A 25110-nucleotide genomic window follows, 5' to 3' on the forward strand; every position below is an offset into this window, starting at 1 on the left:
TGTATGAATGTAGTTTTGCATTGCTCAGAAGCATAATCCTTGGGGCAAAATTAAAAGCATCGATTGGAGACTATTGAGATCTGGGTGTGGAGAAGTGGAGACAATAAAATGTATGGGATGGAAAAAAGCTACGAAGCATGTGAAACTAAGGGAGCATGTGAACATGGTAGGGAAGGCCAAAGACTGAAGGGTAAAATATTAAGAAATCAAGACAAATAGTTGCAGGATAGAGGCTATGGGATGCTGAAGACTGCAATGTAGTGGGGAAAGTCAGTGGCAAAGTGAGGTTGAGGGAGGTGAAGAATAAGCATATTTAACATGGAATTTAGGGAGGTAGAAAGTATTAAGAGCTAATAAATGATTCATCCTAGTATATGGAATGGGATTAATGAATATTTTTTCATGTTAATGGGGACATTGGAATACAGGAGTGTGTGTTGCTATAGTCCATCAAAAATCTACTCTAACCGGGTAGACTATTATAAATTAATTAAATGAAAACTTTTACGGAAATGCTCATGAAAATCACAATCATTGTAGGAAATGATATACTTACTGTCAGTGTTTGTGTGATGAATAAATATGGATTAGTTCTGGGGATATTAATCATTTTAAAAGTCTATATAATTTCCCTCAGTTCATAAATGTTTACTGAGAAACAGAAAATACTCATAATAAGTGGATTTGGTAAAGAATTGGACTTCATATGTATTTTGTTTCTTAGGTAGATTCCTAACTTCATTGAGATGATTTTTCTCCTTTCTAAACTTTGATTCAATAGCCTATTGGAAAAGAGGTAACAGAATAATACGAGGGGGGACCCAAAAGTAACGGAAATTGGGCTGCGGTGGGGAACGAGAGTGGGAGAAGCCTTTGTTCAGTTGGTCATACGTCAGGCTCACGCCACCTGCGTCAGTATATACAGCAACCGTGAATCGTGGCTGTCCGTGAGAGCTGTTTCAGTGAAACAACTTTTTTCTTTTCGGGAAAAAACGTGATGGCGGATTATCAAGAGCAACGTGCTGCAGTGAAATTTTGTTTCCTGTTGGGAAATCGACCGTGGGAACTATTGTAATGCTCAAGACTGCTTATGGGGAAGCTGCCCTAAGCAAAACCAGAGTCTAGGAGTGGTTTAAACATTTTAAAAATGGTGAAATGTCAATTGAAGACCAACCCCGTTCAGGCTGCCCTTCAACATCAAGAACTGACAAAAACGTCAACAAAATCAATGCCCTCATTGATGAAGACCATTGCAGAACCATTGATTAACTTTGTGAGATGACTGGAGTATCATGGAGTTCAATTCAGAGGATCCTAGAGCAGATCTTAGGCACACAGGAGACTGATTCTTCCATCATGACAACGCACTGGCTCATACCAACCTCTCCGTGGTGCAGTTTTTGACAAAAAACGGCATGGCATCAATTGTCCACCTGATTTTGCTCCCTGTGACTTCTTTTTGTTCCCCAGACTCAAAAGGGATCAGGAAGGAAAGCGTTTTGACACTGTAGAGGAGGTAAAACAAAAATTGCTGAAAGGCCTTAAGGACATCCAGATAAATGAATTTCAGAAATGTGTCGAACAATGGAAGCATCGTTTGGAGAAGTGCATTGTGGTCAATGGGGAATACTTTGAAGGTGGACAAAATTTAATGTAAATATATTGAGAAATAAAGAATCCATAATGGCATTCCTGTTATTTTTGGGTCCCCCCTCCTATATGGACAAACATGCTTAATTAAGTCATTGTTGATTTTTTGCCTAATATTAATTATAAATATCTCACCCCAAAGTGGGTTAGGTATTTTTCAAATAAGAATCTTGGGCCTTAACTAAAGAATATAAATAAGTTTAATGTGAGATATATGATTTTAGGACACTCTTCAACCAATGGGCCTCCAGTACCTTCGGAGTTACCTCATAAACCTGTGATGGGCCAGCCTTCTACCTCTACGCCTATTAAAAATCAGCATCCAGCTGTACCTGGTTCATCAAATCTTGGACCGGGACCTGATTCCATAGGTGCTCATGTTTCATCAACTGAATCAGCAACTAGTTCGCAAGACAGTCTGCATCCATCTGCAGACCATTCGATTCCTTCTCAGCATTCACCTGGACGGCAGCCACCTTCTGCTCCATTAAAACCTCAGACTCTACCATCTCAGATGCCTTCAAGCTCAGCTCCTGGCCCTGTTCCACCTCAGCCATCAGCTGGTCCATTGCCGGCCCAGCCACCAGGAGCTCCTTTTTCTAATCAACCTGGTCCTCATCCTCCTCAGTCAATAGTTGGTCAACCTCCTCAGTCTTCAGCTGGTCCAGTTCCCTCCCAGTCATCAGCTGGTCCATTTCCCCCTCAGCCCACAGCTGGTTCTTATGTTCCCCAGTCCTTAGGGGGACCATTTCAGCCACCTTCAGGTCCATACCCTCCACAGTCCTCTGCAAGTCAATTTCCAATGCAGCCATCAGTAGGGCGATATCCTCTACAGCCCTCTTCTGGGACCATTCCTCCTCATTCTTCATCTGGGCAATATCCAAGTCAAACATCTGATGGTCAATTTCCTCTCAAACCCTCCACTGGTCCATATTATTCTCCATCATCTTCTGGTCCAATGCCACCTCCTCAATCATCATCTGGTCCACTCCCTCCTCATTCATCTTCTGGTGTTTTTCCGAGTCAACCTCCCTTAGCCCTTGCACCATCATCATCTTCATTCCCTTCATCCTACCCAAATCCCTCATTGCAGTCTTCTGCTGGTTACCCACCCTTCTCAAACTCTGGAGCTGCCCCTCCAACGTCCACTGCACAAGCTCCTCCCCAGCTCTTTGCCCCTTTCCCTTCCAAAGCTCTACCTAATAGGCCCCCATTTCCTCAGCCATCAGGCCAACCATTCAACCCATCAATGCCACAGCATCCTTTCCCCGCCCCACCCTCAAATAACTCTTATAACCCTGGCCCTCCTGGTCCATTCACATCCTCCACTACCTCCTATCCGGGTCCAGTGCAGTCATCACAATACATGTCTGGCCCTCAACTTCCGCTGCAGGCCAAACATGCCCCTTCCCAAGTCCACCCAAATGCTCCTTTGCCCCCTGGGAATAACATGGCTCCTCGGCAGCCTATCCCCTCGCAATATCCACCTCGCCCTCCATTCCCATCCACAAATCAATCTGGTGGTTGGGCTCAAGCAAACGGTATTCCCAGCCAACCACTACCAATGGAGCCTGTTACCCGTCAGCCAGTGCCAATGTATCCGCCGGGAACACAGCAAATGCCCCCAGGCATGCAGTCATCTGTTGGGATGGGTGCTGGTATTCAGCAAATGCCGATGAATGATACATCTCAGCTTTCCAAGAGGTACCCTCAGCAACAGGTAAGGGTAAATAGTGAACCAGTCTGGAACAGTAAACTATCACCGATGTGATTTTATTTTAATTCCCAATTATGCCGTGCAGGTCTTGAACATCACTCATTCTTGCTTCTGATATGACACCTCAAGTTCTAATGAGTTGCATGTACGTATCCTTAACTATTGTAGCATGTATCATGAATATTCTTTAAAAAACTTGGTCATATATGAAATTGTAGTTACGTGTATATATGGTCCTTGGGATATGTAATAAGCCAATTTTGGTTTATCAGGATCCCATGGGCTAGTGGGTCAGCAGATATATTTGGTGGACAAATAGAATATCACCACTGTTCTGTATAATATACTTGATTACCAACCTGTTAATGAAACCATCGTGGAACATGTATGCATTTTTTTTATAATGTTAAGTCATTCCAGTCAGCTACTTTGTAAGATGTTAAATAAAATTTTAATCATTGATGGTACTACATGGTGTGAATTTTTGTACGTGGCACTCAATGAATGCAACAAAGTTAACAGATTTGTGTACTTGCATTAAATTTTGACTTATGTCACTGTACATGCTTAAAGCATCTAATGAAACACTAAAATTTATGTTGCATTCTTTAAAATTGGCAACAGTGCACCAAAAATTTTGCTACTGTATAAAATTGGTAGATAGTGATGGAACAAAAATACTGTAACAATTGTGAGTTAAGTGGGAATTAATGAATATGAAAGTCTGTGTTTGAAAAAGCTATGGGAAATATTTGAATAATTTAACTCTTCAAAATTTGTATTATTTAATGTATAAATGTTACACACATTTGCTGCATTTCTTGGTATCAGCCAAAACCTGGTTTTGGCCATTTCACATATGAAATATTTAGGGTATTGGAGATCAATCCCACAGAGATATTTTATTATGGTTTTTATCATTGTTAAGAGTGGAAGGAAAATGTGCAGATATGAGTTAATATTTGACAATATATTGATTTTTCTGTGCTTCTTGTATGGCAATTTTTAAAAACATTAATGAATGAAATAAACAATAATTTTAGTATGGACATTTGTCTCAGTCTTTAGTTTGTTGAAGTTTTGTATGTGTAGGAAAAGTAGCAGTTATCAATTGATTAATGGCCAGTGGCCAATGAATATCATGGAAAATAACCACTGTACATTCTATAACAAAGTTAATTGAATATAATCACAATCAGAATTTTTTGTCTAAACTCTCATCTGAGACAGTTAATGTAACTAATTTGGTTTAGTCAAATACCATTGAAATGTGTACCAACTTGAATTGCATAAATAAATGTCCCAAACATGTTGATTCAGCTACTGACTTCCATAGAAATGATAAAGGTGTTCAACAACCCAGTTGTTACATGTTGCTCAATTTAATATATAGCTTAAAATTGCATCTTATATGAGTGATTTAGGTATTTTACGCTAATTGTCAATTGTTAATAGATAATACATTTTTCCTTGAAAGAAAAATGTTGCTACTCGAGGCATAAAGTATCACTTAGGTAATTCCTTCAGCTTAACTCTAAAATGATGTCTGTATGCAATAGCCAAAAATTTTCCATTATTGCTATATTTCCTACTTATCACAATGTATGTTTTTCAATTTTGCACTAGGCTGGATATCAGCAGTATCCCTCCGGAACATCAATGGGAAATTCTGGATCGATTGAGCGTGTGTCATCACAGTTTAGAGGTCTATCAGTAGCCCGGGATGGATTCAATAAACTATGGGTAACTTCAATTTCATATATTTTATATCAAAATTTTTTTACATTTCTAGGAACTATTAAATGCTTGTGTAATGAGTATATGCTGTAATCAAAAATAAATTTTTTACAAAGGAGAGTTGTTGGGCCAACAAATATTGGCCTATTTCATTTTTTTGTTCTCTTCTCGTCATATCTTGAAAATACTTGTTTAAAAAGTCACACCATTAGTGATTCAGATAGTTTTATTGTATATTCTTAGTTTTAACTAAAATTTTTCTGGTAGTAAATTTATTTCTTATGCCGCTATGACTTATTCACTTGTGTTTGTCTCTAGTTTGCTCTAATTTAACTACCTTAATTTTTTCGTATGTTTGGTACTACTGAAATTAGCCTTACAATTCCATGCAATAATGTTTTCCTTCTATTGAATTGTTCATCAGGGTGCTGATTGCTATGATCTCCTTCAGACACGGAACATTCTTCCTCCTGACAAGGTGGAACCTCCAAAAGTACAGCTCCATCAGGAATATTTAGATGGAGTCAACTGTAGGCCAGAGTGAGAGAAATTAACACTTATATTTTATGTTTTCAAAGTCCTACCTGCATGCTTACCTTGTTTCCAGTTGTGAATTTTTCAACTTTTTGAGTATTTTTACTTCATAAATATAAAATCATCATGAATATTCTGATCCCATTTGTATTCAACCAAACCTTTTTTTTTGATAATATACAACCATTAATGGTACATGTAAATCAGTACTCCCTGCTTCTTGGCTGTTAGATTGATATATGAGCTTAAAATAAGCTGCCCTTTGAATTTTGTATTTTTTTCTGTAATTTTCAGTATCTTGCCTACCTTTAAAATTTCTCCAAAATATTTTAGTGTTTGAAATTGAAAATTCAAAACTAGAATAAGTTATTAATGTCTTGTTATATGATAAGAGAGTATTTTGATAAACATTTAATGATTCTGAAATATATGGAAAGCAACTATTGATTTCTCCTATGTGTTTCTCTTGAGTAAGTTTTAGCCTTGAATTTTGGCCACTCAATTTATATATTCTAGGATTGCTTCTATAATATTCCAAATTCATGTGGAACTCAGATCCTGTGCAAAGATAATTAAAAACCACTTAGTACCTCTTAAATACTTAAGGACAACTTTATTCTGTTGCATTATTACTCATACAAGTAGTTTGACGTATTAGTTGTCATGCAAAAAATCTCTAAATTACTGCGAGTAAACAGTGTTCTTCATTGAAAGTGTTCTAGAGTGTAGATTTTCAATTTACCATTCATGCTTTATAGTTAAAAAAGTCTTCAGTTTGAATCTTGATTTTTTCTTGTTAATTTTTGTTATAATTCATTTTGTTTTTTGAACATTGCTGAATTTCATTACAGTATATTCCGGTGTACCTTAACAAAGATTCCAGAGACCAACTCGTTACTGCAAAAGTCGAGGCTTCCTCTTGGAATTCTCATACACCCATTCAAGGATGTAAATGTAAGTTGATCACTATTGTATTAAAATGCCTAACACACAGGAAAAATCGTATTGTGTAAATTTTGGAAGCCAGTGCATGAGATGCCATCATGGCATTAATTTTACATCTATCTAATTATTGAAAGGAAAAGTAAGGAAATCTCCACTAGGTATCTGATGTTTTGTTTGTTTTTCTAAGTTGTGATATCTTGAGATATTAATCATTAGAGACATTTGGAGCTTTAATAAAATTTATAGCAATAATTTGTGAAACCTTATGCAGAGAATTCACCTATTGATGATTGAGAGTACATTGGCATGTAAGAATATGTTGTTGTAGTTATAAATTTTAAGCAGTGAGAGGTGAATGTTGTTTTTTTCTAATTTTAATTTCTGTTTTAGAACCTACCCGTGGTGCAGTGCAATACAATAGTTCGGTGTCGTACTTGCCGGACTTACATCAATCCCTTTGTATATTTTGTTGATCACCGACGATGGAAATGTAATCTTTGCTTCAGGGTGAATGATAGTAAGTTGAATTGTATTTTTTGGTCTTACACTGACTTTCACTTTAAGTAAACTTACATCTTGGTATTAATTCGGCTTTAAACTTCCCTTAAAGTTGTCTCTGGTTGTGTGATATTTGGTCTTGAGCAGTAGAAATGATAAAGTGATGTTAAATATGATAAACACGAGGGAAGTTGGCCAACTGCTAGGTATTGAAAGTTACAAATAGCTTATTCCTTATTTTGAAGGTAATATCTTCATTTTTGTTCATATTCAGTGCCTGAAGAGTTCCAGTTTGATCCTGTGACTAAGACCTATGGTGATCCATCAAGGAGGCCTGAAATTCGTTCATCTACAATTGAGTACATTGCTCCTTCAGAATATATGGTATGATATTTTCATAAAATATTAAAATTTGCAATGATTCTATTTAAATTTGATTGTTATTGAAAATTGTATAAAAAATCAGGAGTTTGACCTTGTCATACAAATAACAATGTTATGTATTTAGATTTTAACTTTTCAGAAGAACTCAAGATTATCCATTAAGCCATTATATAGATTTATCAGGAGTGTATTTTTCATACAATTCTAGCTGTTAATTTTGAATGTGCTGTTTGAAAGTAAATTTTGCTTTAACAATATAGATATACTGAACATATTTTCTCATTCTCCTCTTCTGTAGTTACGACCACCGCAGGCTGCTGTATATCTCTTTTTGTTGGATGTGTCATGTGGTGCCATTGAACTAGGATACTTGAATAGTGTATGCGATGTTCTCTTTGAGGAGTTGTCTCAGCTGCCTGGAGATTCTCGCACACAAATTGGCTTCATTGCTTACGACTCAGCACTGCATTTTTTTGCTCTGGCCGATGGTCTCTCTCAACCGCAGCATTTGGTGGTTTCAGACACAACTGGTAAGCATGTGATTTTTTTATATTTACCTCCATGTGCTTAAAGCACCAGAGAAATTTCATTCACAGTTAATGTGAATACCCTCGTTTTCGCACATCTGTTTTGGGCTTTTCTGTGCTAAGGGATCGAGTTCCCTGTAGGAAGTTGATTCCCACTTATTCATTTCCTTCTAAAAATCAAGTTCATTTTGTTCGGCCAGGACTAAGGCAACTTGAATTCATATTCCTTATGCTTAACTTGTAATCTTTGGACCGACCTGGAAGGAGTAAGGCAAACCAAAAATTGGCAATTTATGCAAATTTTTTCATGGCCAAACATTTTTATGCATGAAAAGTAAAACAAATGCATTAGAATCTCAAAAAGAAGTACTAATCTAAGGGGCAGGGTCATTGATGTAGAATTGCTAATTCAACTATATTTTGTGATTGCCTTTAACTTTGTAACATCAAAAATATTGAAATTTTGCATCAAGGAAGGTCTTTTGCAAGCTTTGCTCCTGTTTTATTGTCAATGGGTGGGGAGGAAAGAGAGGTTACAATAAGGAGGCAATGCTTAGTAGTTCCCCTCCAATCCCTCACTCTTTTAACACTTCCTGCATAATCATCATCCATTCTCCCTTCCATTCCACCATATTGCTATATAAGAGAGTTTCCATTGCTCATAATATGTGTGTTGATTTTGCTAAAACATTGAAATCCTGGTCATGGTTATTTATTTGTTTGACTTAGTGAAAGTTTGCGAAAAGAGGATAATTTTCAATGAAAGATGCCTCAAAGTTAAAGAACAATGAGATTTATATAGTCTTGATTGTGTTATTTTTGAACTACTTTAAATTATGTGAATAAAATAAAATAATCATGTACACAGAATTTTCTGAATGTGACCTTATCCAAACCAAAGATGCATTCATAGTTCCAACATCCCTAAACCAAAAGGTTTTGGCCAAAAATATTTTTATAGTTTTACTAGATCAGGATGCCAAAAAAAAAGATAATTCATGTACATGATGATGATTTACGTTTGTGGATATGATGATTATTTACGTTTGTGGATATGATGATTTTCAAATAGTCATTTGATGGCAGTGAATTGTATCAAGAACCTGCATTCAGCACCTTTCAAGGACTCAATAAGTGTAATAAGGGTTACAGTTGGAAGTTTGTGTGATCAAGGATGCAAATGAATAATGGGATGTGTTTAAGTAGTGGCCATGAGATTTGAAGGTGATTCATTGATATTATCAGAGCTATCAGCATTCTTAACTAATTTTATCATTGTTATCAATGAAATTTTTGATAGGCACACGTCTAATGTGATAGTGGGCAAACAACTAAAGCAGCTTTTGTAATGAAACTTAAACCAGCTATTTTCCAATTTGCCGGCATTAATGTGAAGGATGGTTTCTCTGTGATCAATTATTTTAAAGATACATTATTTCACATATGATAACTTAATTTTGATCTGGCACACATTTGAGTAAAAGCAGTGTATAAAATTATACAAGCAGTGTACACTTAGGCATAAGTGATAGGATTACTTCTCTTTCAATTTTTCTGCAGTTGAGGTTCACACAAATAATATTCTCCTATCCTGCCATCATACACGAGCAATTCTGCCAAATTATAAAAATGTCGTCCTCTCATTATGTTTTTTATTCTTACTATTGTGTTCACTTTATTTAGCATGACCAATTTTTTTATGGCTGCTCATACATTCAATTCTATTTCGTCCATGCCTCAGAGAATGTATCCTGGTCCCCATGTAGATCTTGTGTGCTCTTAGCCAGAAATACTGAATCATCAGTGTACAGAAAACCATGGGTATTTTTGTCTCAAATCCCTGCCTACTATTATCTATGCATCCATATCTTGCATGTTACCAATAAAAAAGATTGATGATCAACCATAACTGCATCATTCTCATAATCATAATGGTGATATCTCTTCTATATTTACCACAATAACTCTCTTTAAGTACCATATAACATTGCATTCATTGAAATTTATATTTATTCTGGCTTGCCCAAGTGTCGCTGCTATATTTTAATGTGGAGAGGAATTCAGTTTAATGCAATGCCATTTTTTCGTACCTTAGATAACCTTTCTTTGACTTCCAATTTAGAAATATTTAATGTGTTATCATATCATTACATGGCTTTTATTGTGATAAATGGTGTTTAAAAGCATAAATTTGCTACATCTTGAACTTAATGCAATAATTTCAGAGTGTAAAAATCATTTGCCTTGACCGGGATTCAAACCCAGATCCCTCAATGTCCAGTTGAGTGCTTTAGCCAGTAATGCTATCAAGGCATCCTGTAAACTCCATAATATCAGAGTTTAAGAGGACGCCTCGATAGCTTAACTGGCTAAAGCACTCGACCGGACATTGAGGGATCCAGGTTCAAATCCCGGTCAAGGCGAATGGTTTTTACGCTCTGAAATTTTTGCATTGAAATGCACATTAGTGGATGACTCCATTAAAAGTTACTGCTCTTTGTTACTGTCCCGCAGTTTCTTTGAAATCTTGAACTTAGTTTGAATTTGAAACTTGAATTCTGGTTTGGTAGAAAGTCTCATGTTTTCCTGGAGAATATATTTTTAATGTGTTTTAGTTGATGAATTGAATTTAATGTATAGGCATCATTTCTTTAAATTCTTCATGTTTCTCTCAGAGGTGTTCCTGCCCAGGCCTGACAACCTACTTGTGAACTTGCAAGAGTGTAAGGAATTGGTGCAGGATCTTTTATCACAGTTGCCTACTCTATTTTTGAATTCCCATGATAATGGCTCAGCATTAGGCCCGGCTCTTCAGGCAGCATATAAGCTGATGGTATGTGCAAATTTTAAGTATAGCACTTATTTTTAATCGCAGGAAAAGTTAATATTGATGAACAGTTAACACTATATTTTTTCGATTAGTTTCTATATGTACATGGTTTGTATAAAAATTACCTTAAAAATAGATTTTTATCAGATATTGCTGTATTGCTTCAAAATACTTCAAAGTAAATCCCTTGAGCATGGACACACTTATGCCAGTTGCTTTTCCACGGCTTGAAGGCTCCCTGGTTAGCAGATTCCAGAAGGTACTTAAGGGTATATATGGAAGCTTCTTTGACAGCACTTACAGTCCCAGGTTTGTTTCCTTTGAGGGAAGATTTCCCTTTTGAGAATAGGAAATAGTCTGCTGTTGTAAGAGGGTAAGGGATAGGTCGAAATGCCGTTGCTGAAGGTCTTTGCTTGCAGACTCTTGACTCTGAGCTTCGTCATCCATCAAGACCTTCAGGACAAGTTTGGCGCAGATCTTTCACATCGCCAAATTTTCGGTGATAATAATGTGAACGGTCATCTTATCAATGCCAATACGATCTGCGATCATGCGCACAATTAACAGATGACCTGGATTCAGCACTTCATGCACACATCAGGAAAAAATTGTTACCAATGCGTTTTATGCAAACCTTGTAAATAGATATTAATTTTAGCAAAGACATTTTCATCTAGATATTTTACTCTCTTTGTGCTCTTTATGGCTTTTACACAAAAAATTAGTACATTTCATTTGACTTGCTTAAGAGAATATTTTTTCAATTCCCCCCTGGGCTTGATTATCCCATATCTTTTGGGAAATCACTAAGTGTAGTAATTCCTCTAACCCAGTGGAAGACCCAAGAGGAATCGCTACATTAGCTGGGAAAGCACCCAATGTTGGTCAATCTTCAAATTTTTTGCATGATATTGCCATAAGATGTACAGCCAAGAAGTAAGAAGCTATTCCCTCTTTCAGTAAGCTCTGATATCTTGTGGCATTGTGAAATTTATTCCTTTTTTACTCAAAACATAAGTTAACTCATCTAGACAACACACCTGTAAGGAAGCTGGCATGAGGTAGCGCTTGGGAAGTGAGCAGGCCTACTTTATGTTCAATGTTGGATGAAATTCAAGTTGTGGAAAAGGATTTCCCTTGTAATGCTTATTTTGATAACTTTTTTACATAACCGATTCTTTTTACTTATCTAAAGAAGAGGCTCTTTGGCACAATGGCCACATTCCATGAAAATCATGTCCCAACATACATCAGTGAATGCCATTCTATAAATTCTATTCTTTTAGAAACAATTTTAACATATTGTGTTAGGATTATTTTAATTGTATTTATCATTTTTTGTTGTGTATAATTTTAATTATCAAAAACATTTTCAAATATTGCATACCTCAGTTTCATATAAACCTTGATTTTACTTTTTTTTTCATTATTCCATTCAAATATATAAATTTGAGATAACAGTAGATCTATTGTATGCTTTTAATTGAGAATTCAGTATTTCTTACTACTGCTTGTTACTGTCCTTACTCTTTACTGCTGGTGTTTCCTTGTCATGATATGTTAAATTTACTTGGCTAAATACTAGGGTTTCATTATACTCCATATCCATTCTAAACCCTTATCCCTTGGTCTTACTTATCTCAGGGGATATTCAAGGATGGATTCAAAGTCTAAAAATCAGTTGGAATAACATTTATTATTATTAAATTGAAAACTTTGCTTTACTATTTATGCCAACAGGCACCCACTGGTGGTCGTGTGACTGTTTTCCAAACTTGCCTGCCTAGTGTGGGTGCTGGTGCTCTGAAGGCGAGAGGAAATGAAGGAAGTACCAAGGAAGCTCCGGCTCAGCACATCAATCCAGCCACTGATTTCTACAAACGTCTTGCATTAGATTGTTCTGGTCAGCAGGTTGCTGTGGACTTATTTGTTCTCGGTAACAAATATACAGACCTGGCTACACTCTGTAAGCTCCTCCATATTTTTGAATACATATCGTGATAATGTGGTAATTGAAGAATGCTTTGAAAAACCTCAAATGTCACTTATTTTTCTTGCAGCTGGTGTATCACAGTTTTCTGGTGGCTGTATTCATCATCTGCCTCATTTTGATGGTAGAAGTAATTTTGAATCGTCTGTCCTAGACAGGTCGTTCCATCGATATCTTTCACGAAAGATTGGTTTTGAAGCTGTAATGAGGATACGATGTAGCAGGTAGTGTATTCATGTGACACATTTTGAGGGTGATTTGAAAAGTTAGCTACAAATTTTCATTGATTAAATGACAAAAGCATATAATAGCAATAAATATAAACTTCCCAATATGTATATCAATATTCAATATATAAATATAGATTTATTCATTACCGTATAACCCGTACCTTATGGCATATCTGATATGAATTTTGAGGTTAGAATTTACGAGAAATACTTGGATCTGACAGAAAAAGATCAAAGGAAATGTTACATTCCAAATTAGCAGCTATATTGACATTAATTCAATGTAGAATCTCAAAAATTCATCATTACTGCTGCTAAATCATTTCTGCATTTATTTTCATTGAGGTTGTCACTTTTGTCTTGCACAATTTTGTCTTCACTTCCATCTATCTATTCATTTGCTTGCATAGTTTCTGTTTTTATTGAAAGATATTATCAAAATTTCTATTAAATGCAACCATTTTCTATGCTTTTATGACATTCTTATACTACTTGAGGCTGAATACATGTAGACTCTTAAGGTTATTGGCAGAGATACAATATGTATGTATGTATGAATTTAATAGCTGGGGAACACTTATAGCATACCACGTATGAATTTCACATCACCACATTTGAGATCCAACTAAAATCACTACATTGTATGTATTTATGATTTAGTTGGGAATTATTTAATAAGTACTTTGAGCAAAATATTGAAACTATGATGCTTACCACTGGTTCAAAAAAGTGGTATTTTAGAAATTTGTAAAAAAGGCAACCATTGTCTATGCCTGTGCTGGAAAATGTACCTCTTTGTATTTTTCTGGCAAATTGACTTTTTCTACCAAATTGTAGAGCACATTTTTGAGTAAATAAAGTGCCTCTTATGGACCGGGAAATGCGGTATCTGAATATTTTTAATTTAATTTGTTTTGATGATTATTGAAAATATTCATTTTTACATTGAACAAGGTTTAAATTCTATTGTAATACAGTTAATTATGTTAAATATATTTTATTTTAGAATATCTAACTGTTATAAATGTTTAATTAATATTAAATGTCTGGATTAATTTATTTATTTCATGTATTGCCTGTTTTTAGGGGCCTGTCTATTCACACCTTTCATGGTCATTTCTTCGTGCGATCAACAGATCTACTCTCTCTACCCAATGTTAATCCTGATGCTGGATATGGTATGCAGGTTGCTATTGATGAAAGCCTAGCTGATCTGCAAAATGTTTGTTTTCAGGCTGCTCTTTTGTACACTTCAAGTAAAGGTAATGCAAATAAATTTTGGATTTACTTTTAGAAAAATGATTTTTATATTTTTATTTGCATTTTTTAAGTGAAAGGGAAATTGGCATGCTATATATACTTAAAATTGTGCCTGCTTTTATTTAATTTTTTACTTTTCTAAAAAGAAAAAAATTATAGTCGGCAATTGCCTTGTGGGTTACGTAGGATTATAAAACGTGATCGTCTCTTAAAACCGGTAATTTTCAATGTAATGGGTGTGGCTACATAACTTGCTAATTAAACAGGTAAATAAAGCACAATACACTTGACAGTACACACGAAGCAGTTCCACTTTCACAATCAAGGGGCCTCTAAACGAAGTTCCCGGGATTGTTATCACTCCATTAATGCATTTTTTGCTTGTTCACTCATCCAGAAAGATTAAAATGACTAGTCACTAAAAAGCACAATTGCAACATCAGGCAAAGTTTCAAGTAATGTTTCAAATCCATTTTGCTGAGCAGCAAAATCACATATGGTGAGTCCTTGCCCCACAGCCAACTTGTAAGGATGAAAGTGGAAGTTACCATGAAGAATTCATCTCACAGTACGATCAGAAATTACGAGGGCAGCTGACGGTTGCACAAAAGACTGCCTTACTATATCAGTGTATTGGGCTGACCTCGCTGACCATTCTACCTCTGAATTCCTCTTGTCAGCTTTTCCATTTTCTCTGAATGTGTGTACCGACATAAAAATTGTTTCTAAACCAGGAACACGAGCTTGGGTGGTAATATTGAAGTGCTCATGGAATGTTTGTTGTGTTGTGATGATAGAGCAATTCTTAGAGAAGTGAGCATCTGTGGCAAACGCACACTTATCTTTTGCCCAATGCATTCTCAGCATTTAAGTCAGAGAGGTAGAAACTTCCCAATCAAATGAAACCGTGTACACTCAATGAGGTGCAAACCTAACTTCCTGGCACCCAATTCAAATCAGTAAGTAATGCTGCCACAACCTGCTTACATGATATGTACATATTAGAAGATAAAGATGGCTGGGAAGAACTTTAGCATTGTTGAACTCTGATGCCAATGAGTTTGGCAGTGGCAGAGATCTCTGCTTTATAAATATGGTGGAAACACAATTTTGGTTGTAAATGTGATAAACACATTTGAGACAGTCCATATTAGGTAGACTTACATGATTGGCTTAGTTACTCATTTATGTAAGGGGATTTTCAAATTATATCAAAATTCAGCGCATATGTATATTAATAACAGTTTTTTCTAAGTAAAATCACAATTTTTTTAAATTTTTGCAGGGGAAAGACGAATACGTGTCCACACACTGTGTTTGCCGCTGGCGGCTAATGTAAATGATGTTGTGTGTGCTGCTGACCAACAGTGCATTGTGGGGCTTCTTGCAAAAATGGGTATGTTTTCTAAGTTATTACCTTTCATGATCTTAAATTTCCTCTGAATATATTTTCTCATCAGAAGAGTTTGTTTTAAATCAATTGCTTAAGTCATACTATCATTAGTGGGTAATATAACTATGGGTTGACTCAGAAGTCATGCATGTGGAACTGTCATTTGGCATTGAGATATGTGTTAGGAACTGTTGTCCTTAAGTTTAAATTTAGGTGTCATGCAATCTTAGTCATAAGATTATATTAAAAATTTAGTGTCACTGCTATCAAGTATTAATTTCCTAAAATTGGCTGGTCATCTTTTGGTTGTAAACCTATCCAAATCGTATGGTAAGGCCCAGTTTTATAATATCTCATTAAATCCTGTCTTTAGTTAGTAGGAACGTTAAATTAGCTTGGAGTTTACTCACAAATCAGATTTCATAAAGAAATAAGATTGCTCATTAGTGAATGTGAACATTGTAACCATTTTAACACTCTTTCAGTAATTGAACAGTTTTTTTGTTAGTTTTGGTTAGATCTGAACTAAACTAGCAGTCATAAAACAAGGTTTTGTTGTTAACCAGAGGTTAAAGGTTACTTTCAGTTAAATGAGACATATTAAACCTGGGCTAAATATTGCTGAAATTAAGAAAATATAGAATGCTGCTTACCATTCTTTACAATGGGTACATCTTTCCAGCCTAATAATTTCAGAGTAAGGCCTGCACTGAGAATTGCATATCTAAAGTCGACGTATCCTTAGCCTGCAGTGAATCATGACTGACAAAGACAATGACATCCAAAATTATGACTCCTATGACAGGCCTTGCTCATCTTTTATCTTGAATGCAGCAAAACCATGACATTTTTCTCCCTGACTGTTCACCAATTTTTTTAAGTCTCAATAAATTTCTATGACTGAAGATATTATATATGTACCTGCTTTGTATAATCCTTCATATTTTTATGTGAAGTCACATTTTTTCAAGTCTTATCTAGATACTAATATTACTATGAATGCTACATTGCTATTTATGATATAATTTTTTAAATATCACTTATCTACTTTTGGTGGTTAAAAAAATGACTAATTTTTTACGTGGCTATTCCTTGCTCACATGTATATTACTCCAGTTTTGATTTAATTCAGGGTAGCCGCAAAACTTTGAAAACTATGAGTTTTCCATTGACATTGTTTCTGAGAAATCTAATGATTTGTGATAGAATTCACATACATGAGTGGGTTAGGTAAGGCAAATGATTTTTTTATGTTCCATAAACCTCTCTCTAGTGTTCGTGAATTGTTTGGGATACAAACACAAGGGAGTAGATAAACCTTAAATAAGTTCAACTGGAGCCAAGTCACCAAAAGAACAATCTTCCTTCAATATTTCAATTGCAGCAACAAGGTCCTTATCACATTGCGTAGTGGGATATTTACAGGGTAAATGGGTTTAAACCCTCTATTCTAGCAGATTTTTAAGGTGTAGTTTTTGAACATGTATTTCTTCAGTAAAATTGTCATAACTTTCTTCAAAATTGAAAATTTTTAATGGAACTATGAATCTAATACTCACAAATAATTTTAGTGTTTCTTCTTTGTGTGATACCCCATGAAACATTTTCCTTTGTGGAGTGGAACATAGCAAGAAGAGCAGATATACCTCATCTCCTTACTAATTTTTCTTGAGCCACAGTTTTATAATATCTCACTAATTAGCATCTTCTTGTGTGGTATGTTTTCTCCCTTTTACCCATGATAAGAATGAAATCATGTTTACTAAGGTCTCTTGAGAGACATGTGCGTGGTCCTTTGAAGAAACGCTCGGTGTCAATTTATCACTGCTGTCATCGAAGATAACTCATCTGGCTCCTCTCTACTCGTTGCCTACTCTTTTGCGGTCTGGAGCAGAAAGCCTTGAATCAAATGCTATTTGATTCATTTAGTGTTTTATAAACTGATATAAGCTTTAAAAAGAGCACAATTAATAAGCCACAGCACGAATTTCTTTGACTATTTCATTTTGTTTCTCATGAATGTATAATACGATGAATACATATTCGCCCTGTTTATGGCTTTCATCAACTTATTGTATTTCAAAATGCAGATAGGTTTCTGATTGACATCCTGTGATCCTATCATTCAGCTGTGTATTACCCATCCGTGTGTTGTGAATAGTACTAATCATCCTCACCTTCTTTTTGTCTTTCACCATCATAAAAAAATGTGCACTACCTTTTTCATTGTTTTCGGCTGACTCTCCAATGTGGCAGGAAGCCCTCTGGTTTTGACCTAATGGTTGTAGTAGAGATTCCTGGTGAATTATTGTCTACATTTGCACTTGTATTAGAGTCGCTTTCACTTGTCAAGAGCGGAGTGGATTTTTTATTTCTGACCTTCACTACAATAATGGAATCACTTCTGCTCTCATTGCTTTCTTCGTCGTACCCAAATGGCACATCTGACAAGTCATCGGCATGCAGATCTAATAAAAGTTCTGCCTTGGGCAAAGCACTCTCTTTCCTGTGCGATCCCATTGTATAGAATGGTTCTTTAAATATTTTGAGAAATATGGTTTGAGAAAACCTTCTTGCAAGACTAACCCAACACCAAAATCACAAATCACGGTGACTCAAGGAAACAAACTGCTCAAGACACATCGAGAGAAGGAACAAACCAGAATCGTAAAAGAATGTGGTTGATTCATTATTGGCCCTCTCAGTCTTTTCATAAAAAAGTTAACATCGATGGAGCAGAGGTGAGAGTGTATTCAAATAGCTGGGAGAGGAACGTGCAGGCAATAGAGAAAAGGTTCCTTGCGGATAGCTCAGATAGGGCCATGTGGATAAACAAGGCATAATAAGGCAAGGTGTTGGTGTACCTAAGGGAGAGATGGAGAAATATGGCCTCAGAAATGAAGAGGTAGGACCAATAATTTTCAAGTTTAGTTTATTTATGACAGTACTTGGAAAAGAAGACCACAATCATTTTGATGAAACAATTTTGCATACATCAGCTATTCCTTTTTATTAATGCTGCCTAATTGCCAAAAATTACATGATTAAAAATTGGCATTCTACAACGTGCTGCCACACCTCTTTATGGTAGGTTCCGGGGAAAGGCCCTAAGTAGCTTGTTTTTATGGACAAACAATTTCCCACAGTGAGAACTCTGGAATGTTTTCTGTTTGATAAGATTTATTTAAATGTATTCCTCTTTGCTGCTCTTCTTATTTATTGATTTATAGTTAAATACTGCAGTTTTCTAAAAAAAAGTCTCCAAAAATGGCCACCATGAAATTTCCAACTTAAGTGTGAACTACAAAAAATGGTTATGATAATATTCAGTATTCTTATTCTCTTCATAATATTAAGATTAATTAATTAACCCTATTAATTATTTTGTGTCCAAGTTGATATCATCTGAAGCTGAACAAAAAAGTTAAATGATATTTTTTTGCCAATGCAATGGATTAAAATTAAAAAGTGTAAAATATGCCATCAATTATGGCCTCTAATAAATAATTCCAATCGCCTTTTGATATAACGAGGAAAAATTATTATATATGCAAATTTAATGGAAGATACATGTGACATTTTCATTTTATTATTTTAGCTGTGGACAGGTCACATCAGTCTTCAACAGGTGATGCCAGAGATGCTTTCATCAATGTAGCAACAGATGTGCTTTCAACTTACCGCCTCCTTCAAACTGCTGGGCCATCATCTGGTCTCCTTTCCCCTCATTCCCTTCGTCTACTTCCACTCTACATCCTCGCTCTTCTTAAACATGTGAGGAATATCCTAAAATAAGAAGTATTATAAACAAGCAAATATGCTGTGTCAGCTTAATTTTGTTTCCAGTATTTTGCTTGGGGTAGTATTTTTGTTGAGTACAATACTGGCTGATATATTTGATTAATAATAAGAATGTGTTTATGGCCAGTTTGAAATATAAAGTCATTGAAAACTGTGGAAAAAACATTTTAAATTTGAATGAAATTTTTGTGATAAATCTCTCTTTCAAACTTTGATGTTGCTTATAGTCGAGTAGATTTCTGTGATACTGTACTTGATTAATAAAATGTTGGATTGGATTTATCAGAGTTATGACCTCTTTATTTTTTTTTTGTAGGTGGCTTTCCGAGCTGGGCAGGGTGTTCGTTTGGATGAACGTGTGTTTGCCATGTGCCAGATGAAATGTTTACCTTTATCAATGCTCATGCAAGAAATATATCCAGACCTTTATCCTATTCATTCCCTCAGTGAACAGGTTGGTTGAATGAAATAAGTGAAACTTTAGTGTAATATCTGGCCAAAAAATAAGGGTAACTGGCTGGTGGCTCTTTTATTTAGTTCAATAGGCGATGGGTTGGTTGGTATCACATTTAGTACCTGAAAATCTCGATCACTATATTTCCTGTGATGTGAATTCTCCACCCTGGCATTATGACTAGTTGTGAAAAAGAGAAAATATAAGATAATAATGATTGAAATGTAATGAAATAATTGACTTTGTAATTCCACACACTTTATTTAAAAACACACGACCCAGGTTTCGACGTTGAACGTCATCATCAGGTTCATTCATCATCAATTATTTCATTACATTTCAATATGTTATGCAAATTCCACAAAGTTACGCCTGAGACAACAAATATTATAATAATGATGTTTGTCACCATTTGGTATTCTTTGGCCAAGACAAATTATATTGTAAGAATTAATGAAAGGTTTATTTCTCATATTAATTGATAGTAATGATGGTCTATTTCGATACTTAAGTTCCACAGGTTTTGAAATTAGGATCACAAGCAAAATGGAAAACATCAGTTCTAAAACTTATTTTATGTAACTGTTTGTTAGATGGTTTTCACTCGTAAACACTTGAATAACATAGTAATATTCACTGGAGAGTGTCAAAGATCCAATGAAAAGTTTTTAGATCAATGTGCCCAGCTCTTTATGGGTACCTATGATCCATGGTTTCATAAAATTTAATCTGTTATGAAGATGTGAATGCTGAGTAAATGTTAAGGGTAACATGGGAAGGGTTTGAACTGGGAATAAAAATTGGTGGTGAGATGGTTTAGGCAAGTTTGCAGATAATCAATCAATAGCTAGCCAGGCAGCCTAGGAATTGCAGTTATTATTGAGTGGTTAGAAAAAATGCAAAAAATATGGGATAATGATTAACCGCAAGAAAGCATAAGTAATAAAATTCTCAAGAGGTAGTTAAGCTAAGTTATGTATTAAAGCAGGATAGAATAAACTAAAAATGTATTTGGAAATAGTAGTGGGGACATTAGGAGAAAGATTGCAAATTGATTGCATTGGTAAAAGAAGCATTTGCAAGATGAGAATTGATAATGGGGTACACTGAGTAGACTTGTGAAGAAAATACTGGTGAAGACTTCAATTTGGAGAGTAGCACATTTTGGATGTTAGAATTAGTCTTTGAAGGAAGAGGATAAGTATAGATACATTGGAGGCTTTCAAGATGTAGGTGTGGCAGAGAATGGATGTAGTAAGTTGGATGGAGAGAAATACAAATACTGAGGTTGTAATGAGGATGGGAGAAGATGAAGGAGAAGAGGAAGTTATTGGGGAAATCTGGAAATGTCAAAGAAGGTGGGCGAAGGAAATGTTGAAGGTCATGATAGAAGGAAGAATGGGTAAGTGGGGTAGAGAAAGGAAAAGAATAGACTTTTTAGTCAATGGAAAGGCGGGCAGAAGTTATGTGAAATGCAGGAGGAAATAATATAAGGAAAAGTAAATTAAGTATCCCTTGATACTTTGACTTAAAAAAGGTGTTCAGGACCATCCTCCTTATTTTAATTTTTTGATGACTTTTGAACAAGGGTCTCTAAATTAAAATGTGGAATTTGGTGGAAATCAATATCTGTTAAACTTCTTCAGTTCTATCTTTCATAGTAGAAACATTTATAATGTAGGATTTCTCTCCCAAAAATGGTTTTGCATGTGTAATATCTTCAAAGAAATAGTTATGCAGGTTAAAAATAATGTCAACTGTTTCATCCTGTTACCTTTGAATGACAGCAGTGCTATAACGCCATTATCTAATCATTTTTGATATGAAGCCTTTCATAAACCAAATGCATGAATTCTAAATTCTTTCTTTGTGATCAACCTTAAGTTGCCTGTTGTAATTAACTAGAACTCTAATACCTATCTATTCGTCAAATCTAAGAACTGAACTCCTACTGGAACTGAAGAAATGTAGAACCAACCCATCACTATTCAAAAGTTTTGTAATGCTGGTATTTTGTAAAAATACAAAAATCAAAAGATTTTTGTATTTTTTAGGCATGTACTCCTACAAAAATAATTGGCTATCTTTTATTTTGCAGCCAACTTTTAAAAATGTGGAAGGTCAAGTTGTGCCATGCCCTCCAAGACTTCACCTCTCTGCAGAGAAACTAGATTCAAGAGGCGTCTTTTTACTGGACAGAGGAAAGGCATTAATCATCTATGTTGGACGGTTGGTTTCTCCTCAATTTTGCCAGGACGCTTTTGGTGTTCCACAGTTTGCCGCCATTCAAGATGATGTGGTGAGTGTAATATGAACTCATAGAAAAATTCATATCTTCCTCTCTAGTCTGATGTAAAGAATTATCTCCCACGGAAGGTGTTTCCATTTTGGTCCTTCATGATTCTTTCATACTGTGTAGCACCGGTATGTTTCACATAGATATAGTGTAAGAAAGAAAAGTATGAAATGAAAATAACAGTAGCAGTAAAGAAAAGTTTGGAAGTGTTGGGAATATGATGATACAGAATAGTTATTTTGAACAAATGGGCCCATTAATAGCTGATTAGTAATTAAATTCTTGGATAAAAGATAGTATGAAGCTTTTGTGACCTGCTTATTTAATGAAGAAAGTTAGTGATTGAAAAGAAATAATAATATTCTGGATGACCTCTGGGATATGGATATGTGGAAATATGGAAAATAATCTGGGATATATGGAAAATAATGGCATGTCAAAGAGAAGAAATGTGTAGACATGATTAGCTGATTGAAAAATGTAGTTTATATCTGCATCAAAGCAATCTTAGTATTGGTGTCCAGTGATAGCCATAATTATACATTATTATTATTAAAACTCACATGTGGAGATAGACATTGTCGGGTGGCACACAAGTCCCAGGTATTGCAGTCAAACTTGCATTGGAAAAATAATGCAGTGGGCCAAGCATGCTTCCTTGTGGGACTCCCGATGTTACCCCCATTTTTTCAGAGTACAGTCTCCTAATTTAACTCTTTGTGTTTGACCTTCGTGAAATTTTTGACCCACGAGATTACTCTTCCATCTGTGTAGTGGTAATTGGTCCATCTTAAGCATTAAGTGATCGTGGTCAACTTTGTCAAGTTTTTTGACAGGTCGACTATTATAGCATCCACTTCTATTCATGCATCCATAGAGTCAGACATTTCTCGGCAAAACCCTAATAGCTGAGTTTCGCAAGAGTGATCTTTTCTGAAATTATATTGGCAACTTTGCAACCAATTCTCACTCTCCCACAAATCCCAGAGATAATCAACAATTATCTTTTCTCATAGCTTGCATACAACTGACGTCAAGCTTACTGTTTTATAATTATCAACTAGTGCCTTATCTCGTCCTTTGAAAATTGGTGTTACATATGCCTCCTTCCAAGCATTTGTCAAGGTATTTTTGTTTAAGGTAACATTGAATAAATGATTTATATAATTTGAAACTACACTACCACCCAATTTGAGCCAATCAATTGAAATACCATTTGGCCCTTTTGATTTATTTGCCCTCATTTTCCTAATTTCTTCATAAATTTCTGCGCTCGTAGTTTTAATACTTTTAGTGTCCAATAGTTTTTTGCCTCCTTGCTGACTCAGAGGTGTATCTACAGAATCCATTTTACCATCCCCTTAAATACCCTTGCATACCAATTGTTAAATCCATTGAATAAGGCCATTGGACCATGGGTCTGTTTGAATAAAACCATTGGCTATGTACTATAACTAAAACTACCTTAGAATGCACATATCATGATTAAGTTATAAAAATGAAATTGGTGACACCTAATTTTATTTGTTTGATGAGTTGCTCCTATATGCTCAATATGTATTTGTTGGTGAATAGCTTAGCCTGTATTACTCATGGAAACTGATTGCATTTGATCAGGAGAATACTCCCTGCAGCACAGTTGGTGAAAAAATATCTTTTGAGCATTTTCATGGCGTTTGGTGGATGGGCCACCACTTCAGCTTAGACACCGATATTAAATATGTCACTTCTTTATTAAAAGTAGGTATATTAATTAGATGTTGGCCAACTTTCAGCCAACAAAAGTGGCCATTTCAGCCTTTTTCAACATATGACAGTGTGCCACCCAAAATAAAATTAAAAATAAGGGAGTTCTTACGACTGATTTTTAGGGATAGAACCATTGCACAAATAAAGGGTTTATTCTCCTCTGATTCTGTTCACCATTAACATATTTTACAGGAATATTTATAAGCAATCATTCATGTGTGGTCTTAGTTTCTTGGGTGTTTTTTATTTGTGGCGTTTGTTGAAACCATTGGCTCATTCTCCTTAATAAGTTTAATACCGAACCTTTCCAGTGCTGAAGAAAAAGGATTTCTAAAAAAATATGTATTGCAAAATAAACTTAGAGATGAGAGGATTTCATTCATATGCCTTCATTTCTTCATGCAGAGATGCAAAGAAAAAATTTTAATAGACTTTGAGTATGGCAAAATTATTATAATATTTTCCTTACCTTGGGCTATAAGAAAAGAAAACTGTATTTCTGTACTGGTGTATGCTTGTTGTAAACTGTATGGTGTTTATACTTTGACAAATTCTTTGGAATTTGTCAAAGTATAAACACCATAAGTGTTTTAAGTTGGCTTTAACCTTGTGGACTGTGGTGCGTCGCGCACGAATAAGAATGCCTGTGACATTGTATGTATGGTATTTTGTCACAACATCTTGTTCCTTTAAAAGCCCCAAAATTTCAGAGTTTAAGAGGACGCCTCGGTAGCTTAAGTGGCTAAAGCACTCGACCGGATATTGAGGGATCTGGGTTCGAATGCCAGTCAAGGCGAATGATTTTTACACTCTGAAATTGTTGCATTGAAATGCACATTAGCGGATGACTCCATTAAAAGTTACTGTTGTGGCATCTCCCGCAGTTTCTTTGGTAAATGTTACACATTCACAATGTAGGCTGAAATAACTTTTTAACATATCATACAAAGTGAATATGCAAATGATCCTTTACTACATTCTACCTATAATACTACCTTGATCAAAAAGTTCCCGGAATAACCACCGTGTGGCGCTCCCATCGTTCCGATTTGAGTTCTGTTTTTTTTGTTAAATTGGTACATCTGTTGTTGATATTCCCTTTAAATCTTAGTGTC

At 35.3% G+C, this 25110-nt stretch overlaps 1 protein-coding gene across 1 annotated transcript in view; it reads left to right on the forward strand.

Moving 5' to 3' along the window:
* Sec24AB (Protein transport protein Sec24AB) overlaps nt 1-25110 on the forward strand; it is a 34231-nt gene that overhangs the window by 4424 nt on the left and 4697 nt on the right. Inside the window, exons 5-19 of the mRNA XM_071583789.1 lie at nt 1875-3370; nt 4994-5110; nt 5529-5644; nt 6490-6592; nt 6974-7100; nt 7356-7465; nt 7764-7995; nt 10668-10825; nt 12563-12788; nt 12883-13036; nt 14129-14304; nt 15588-15698; nt 19294-19469; nt 19813-19950; nt 22049-22249. Coding sequence (XP_071439890.1) covers nt 1875-3370; nt 4994-5110; nt 5529-5644; nt 6490-6592; nt 6974-7100; nt 7356-7465; nt 7764-7995; nt 10668-10825; nt 12563-12788; nt 12883-13036; nt 14129-14304; nt 15588-15698; nt 19294-19469; nt 19813-19950; nt 22049-22249 — 3641 coding nt within the window. The remainder of the gene's footprint in view (nt 1-1874; nt 3371-4993; nt 5111-5528; nt 5645-6489; nt 6593-6973; nt 7101-7355; nt 7466-7763; nt 7996-10667; nt 10826-12562; nt 12789-12882; nt 13037-14128; nt 14305-15587; nt 15699-19293; nt 19470-19812; nt 19951-22048; nt 22250-25110) is intronic.

Source organism: Hetaerina americana, unplaced genomic scaffold, assembly GCF_022747635.1.
Source record: "Hetaerina americana unplaced genomic scaffold, ioHetAmer1.1.p SCAF_15, whole genome shotgun sequence".
Classification (NCBI taxonomy): Eukaryota; Metazoa; Arthropoda; class Insecta; order Odonata; family Calopterygidae; genus Hetaerina; species Hetaerina americana.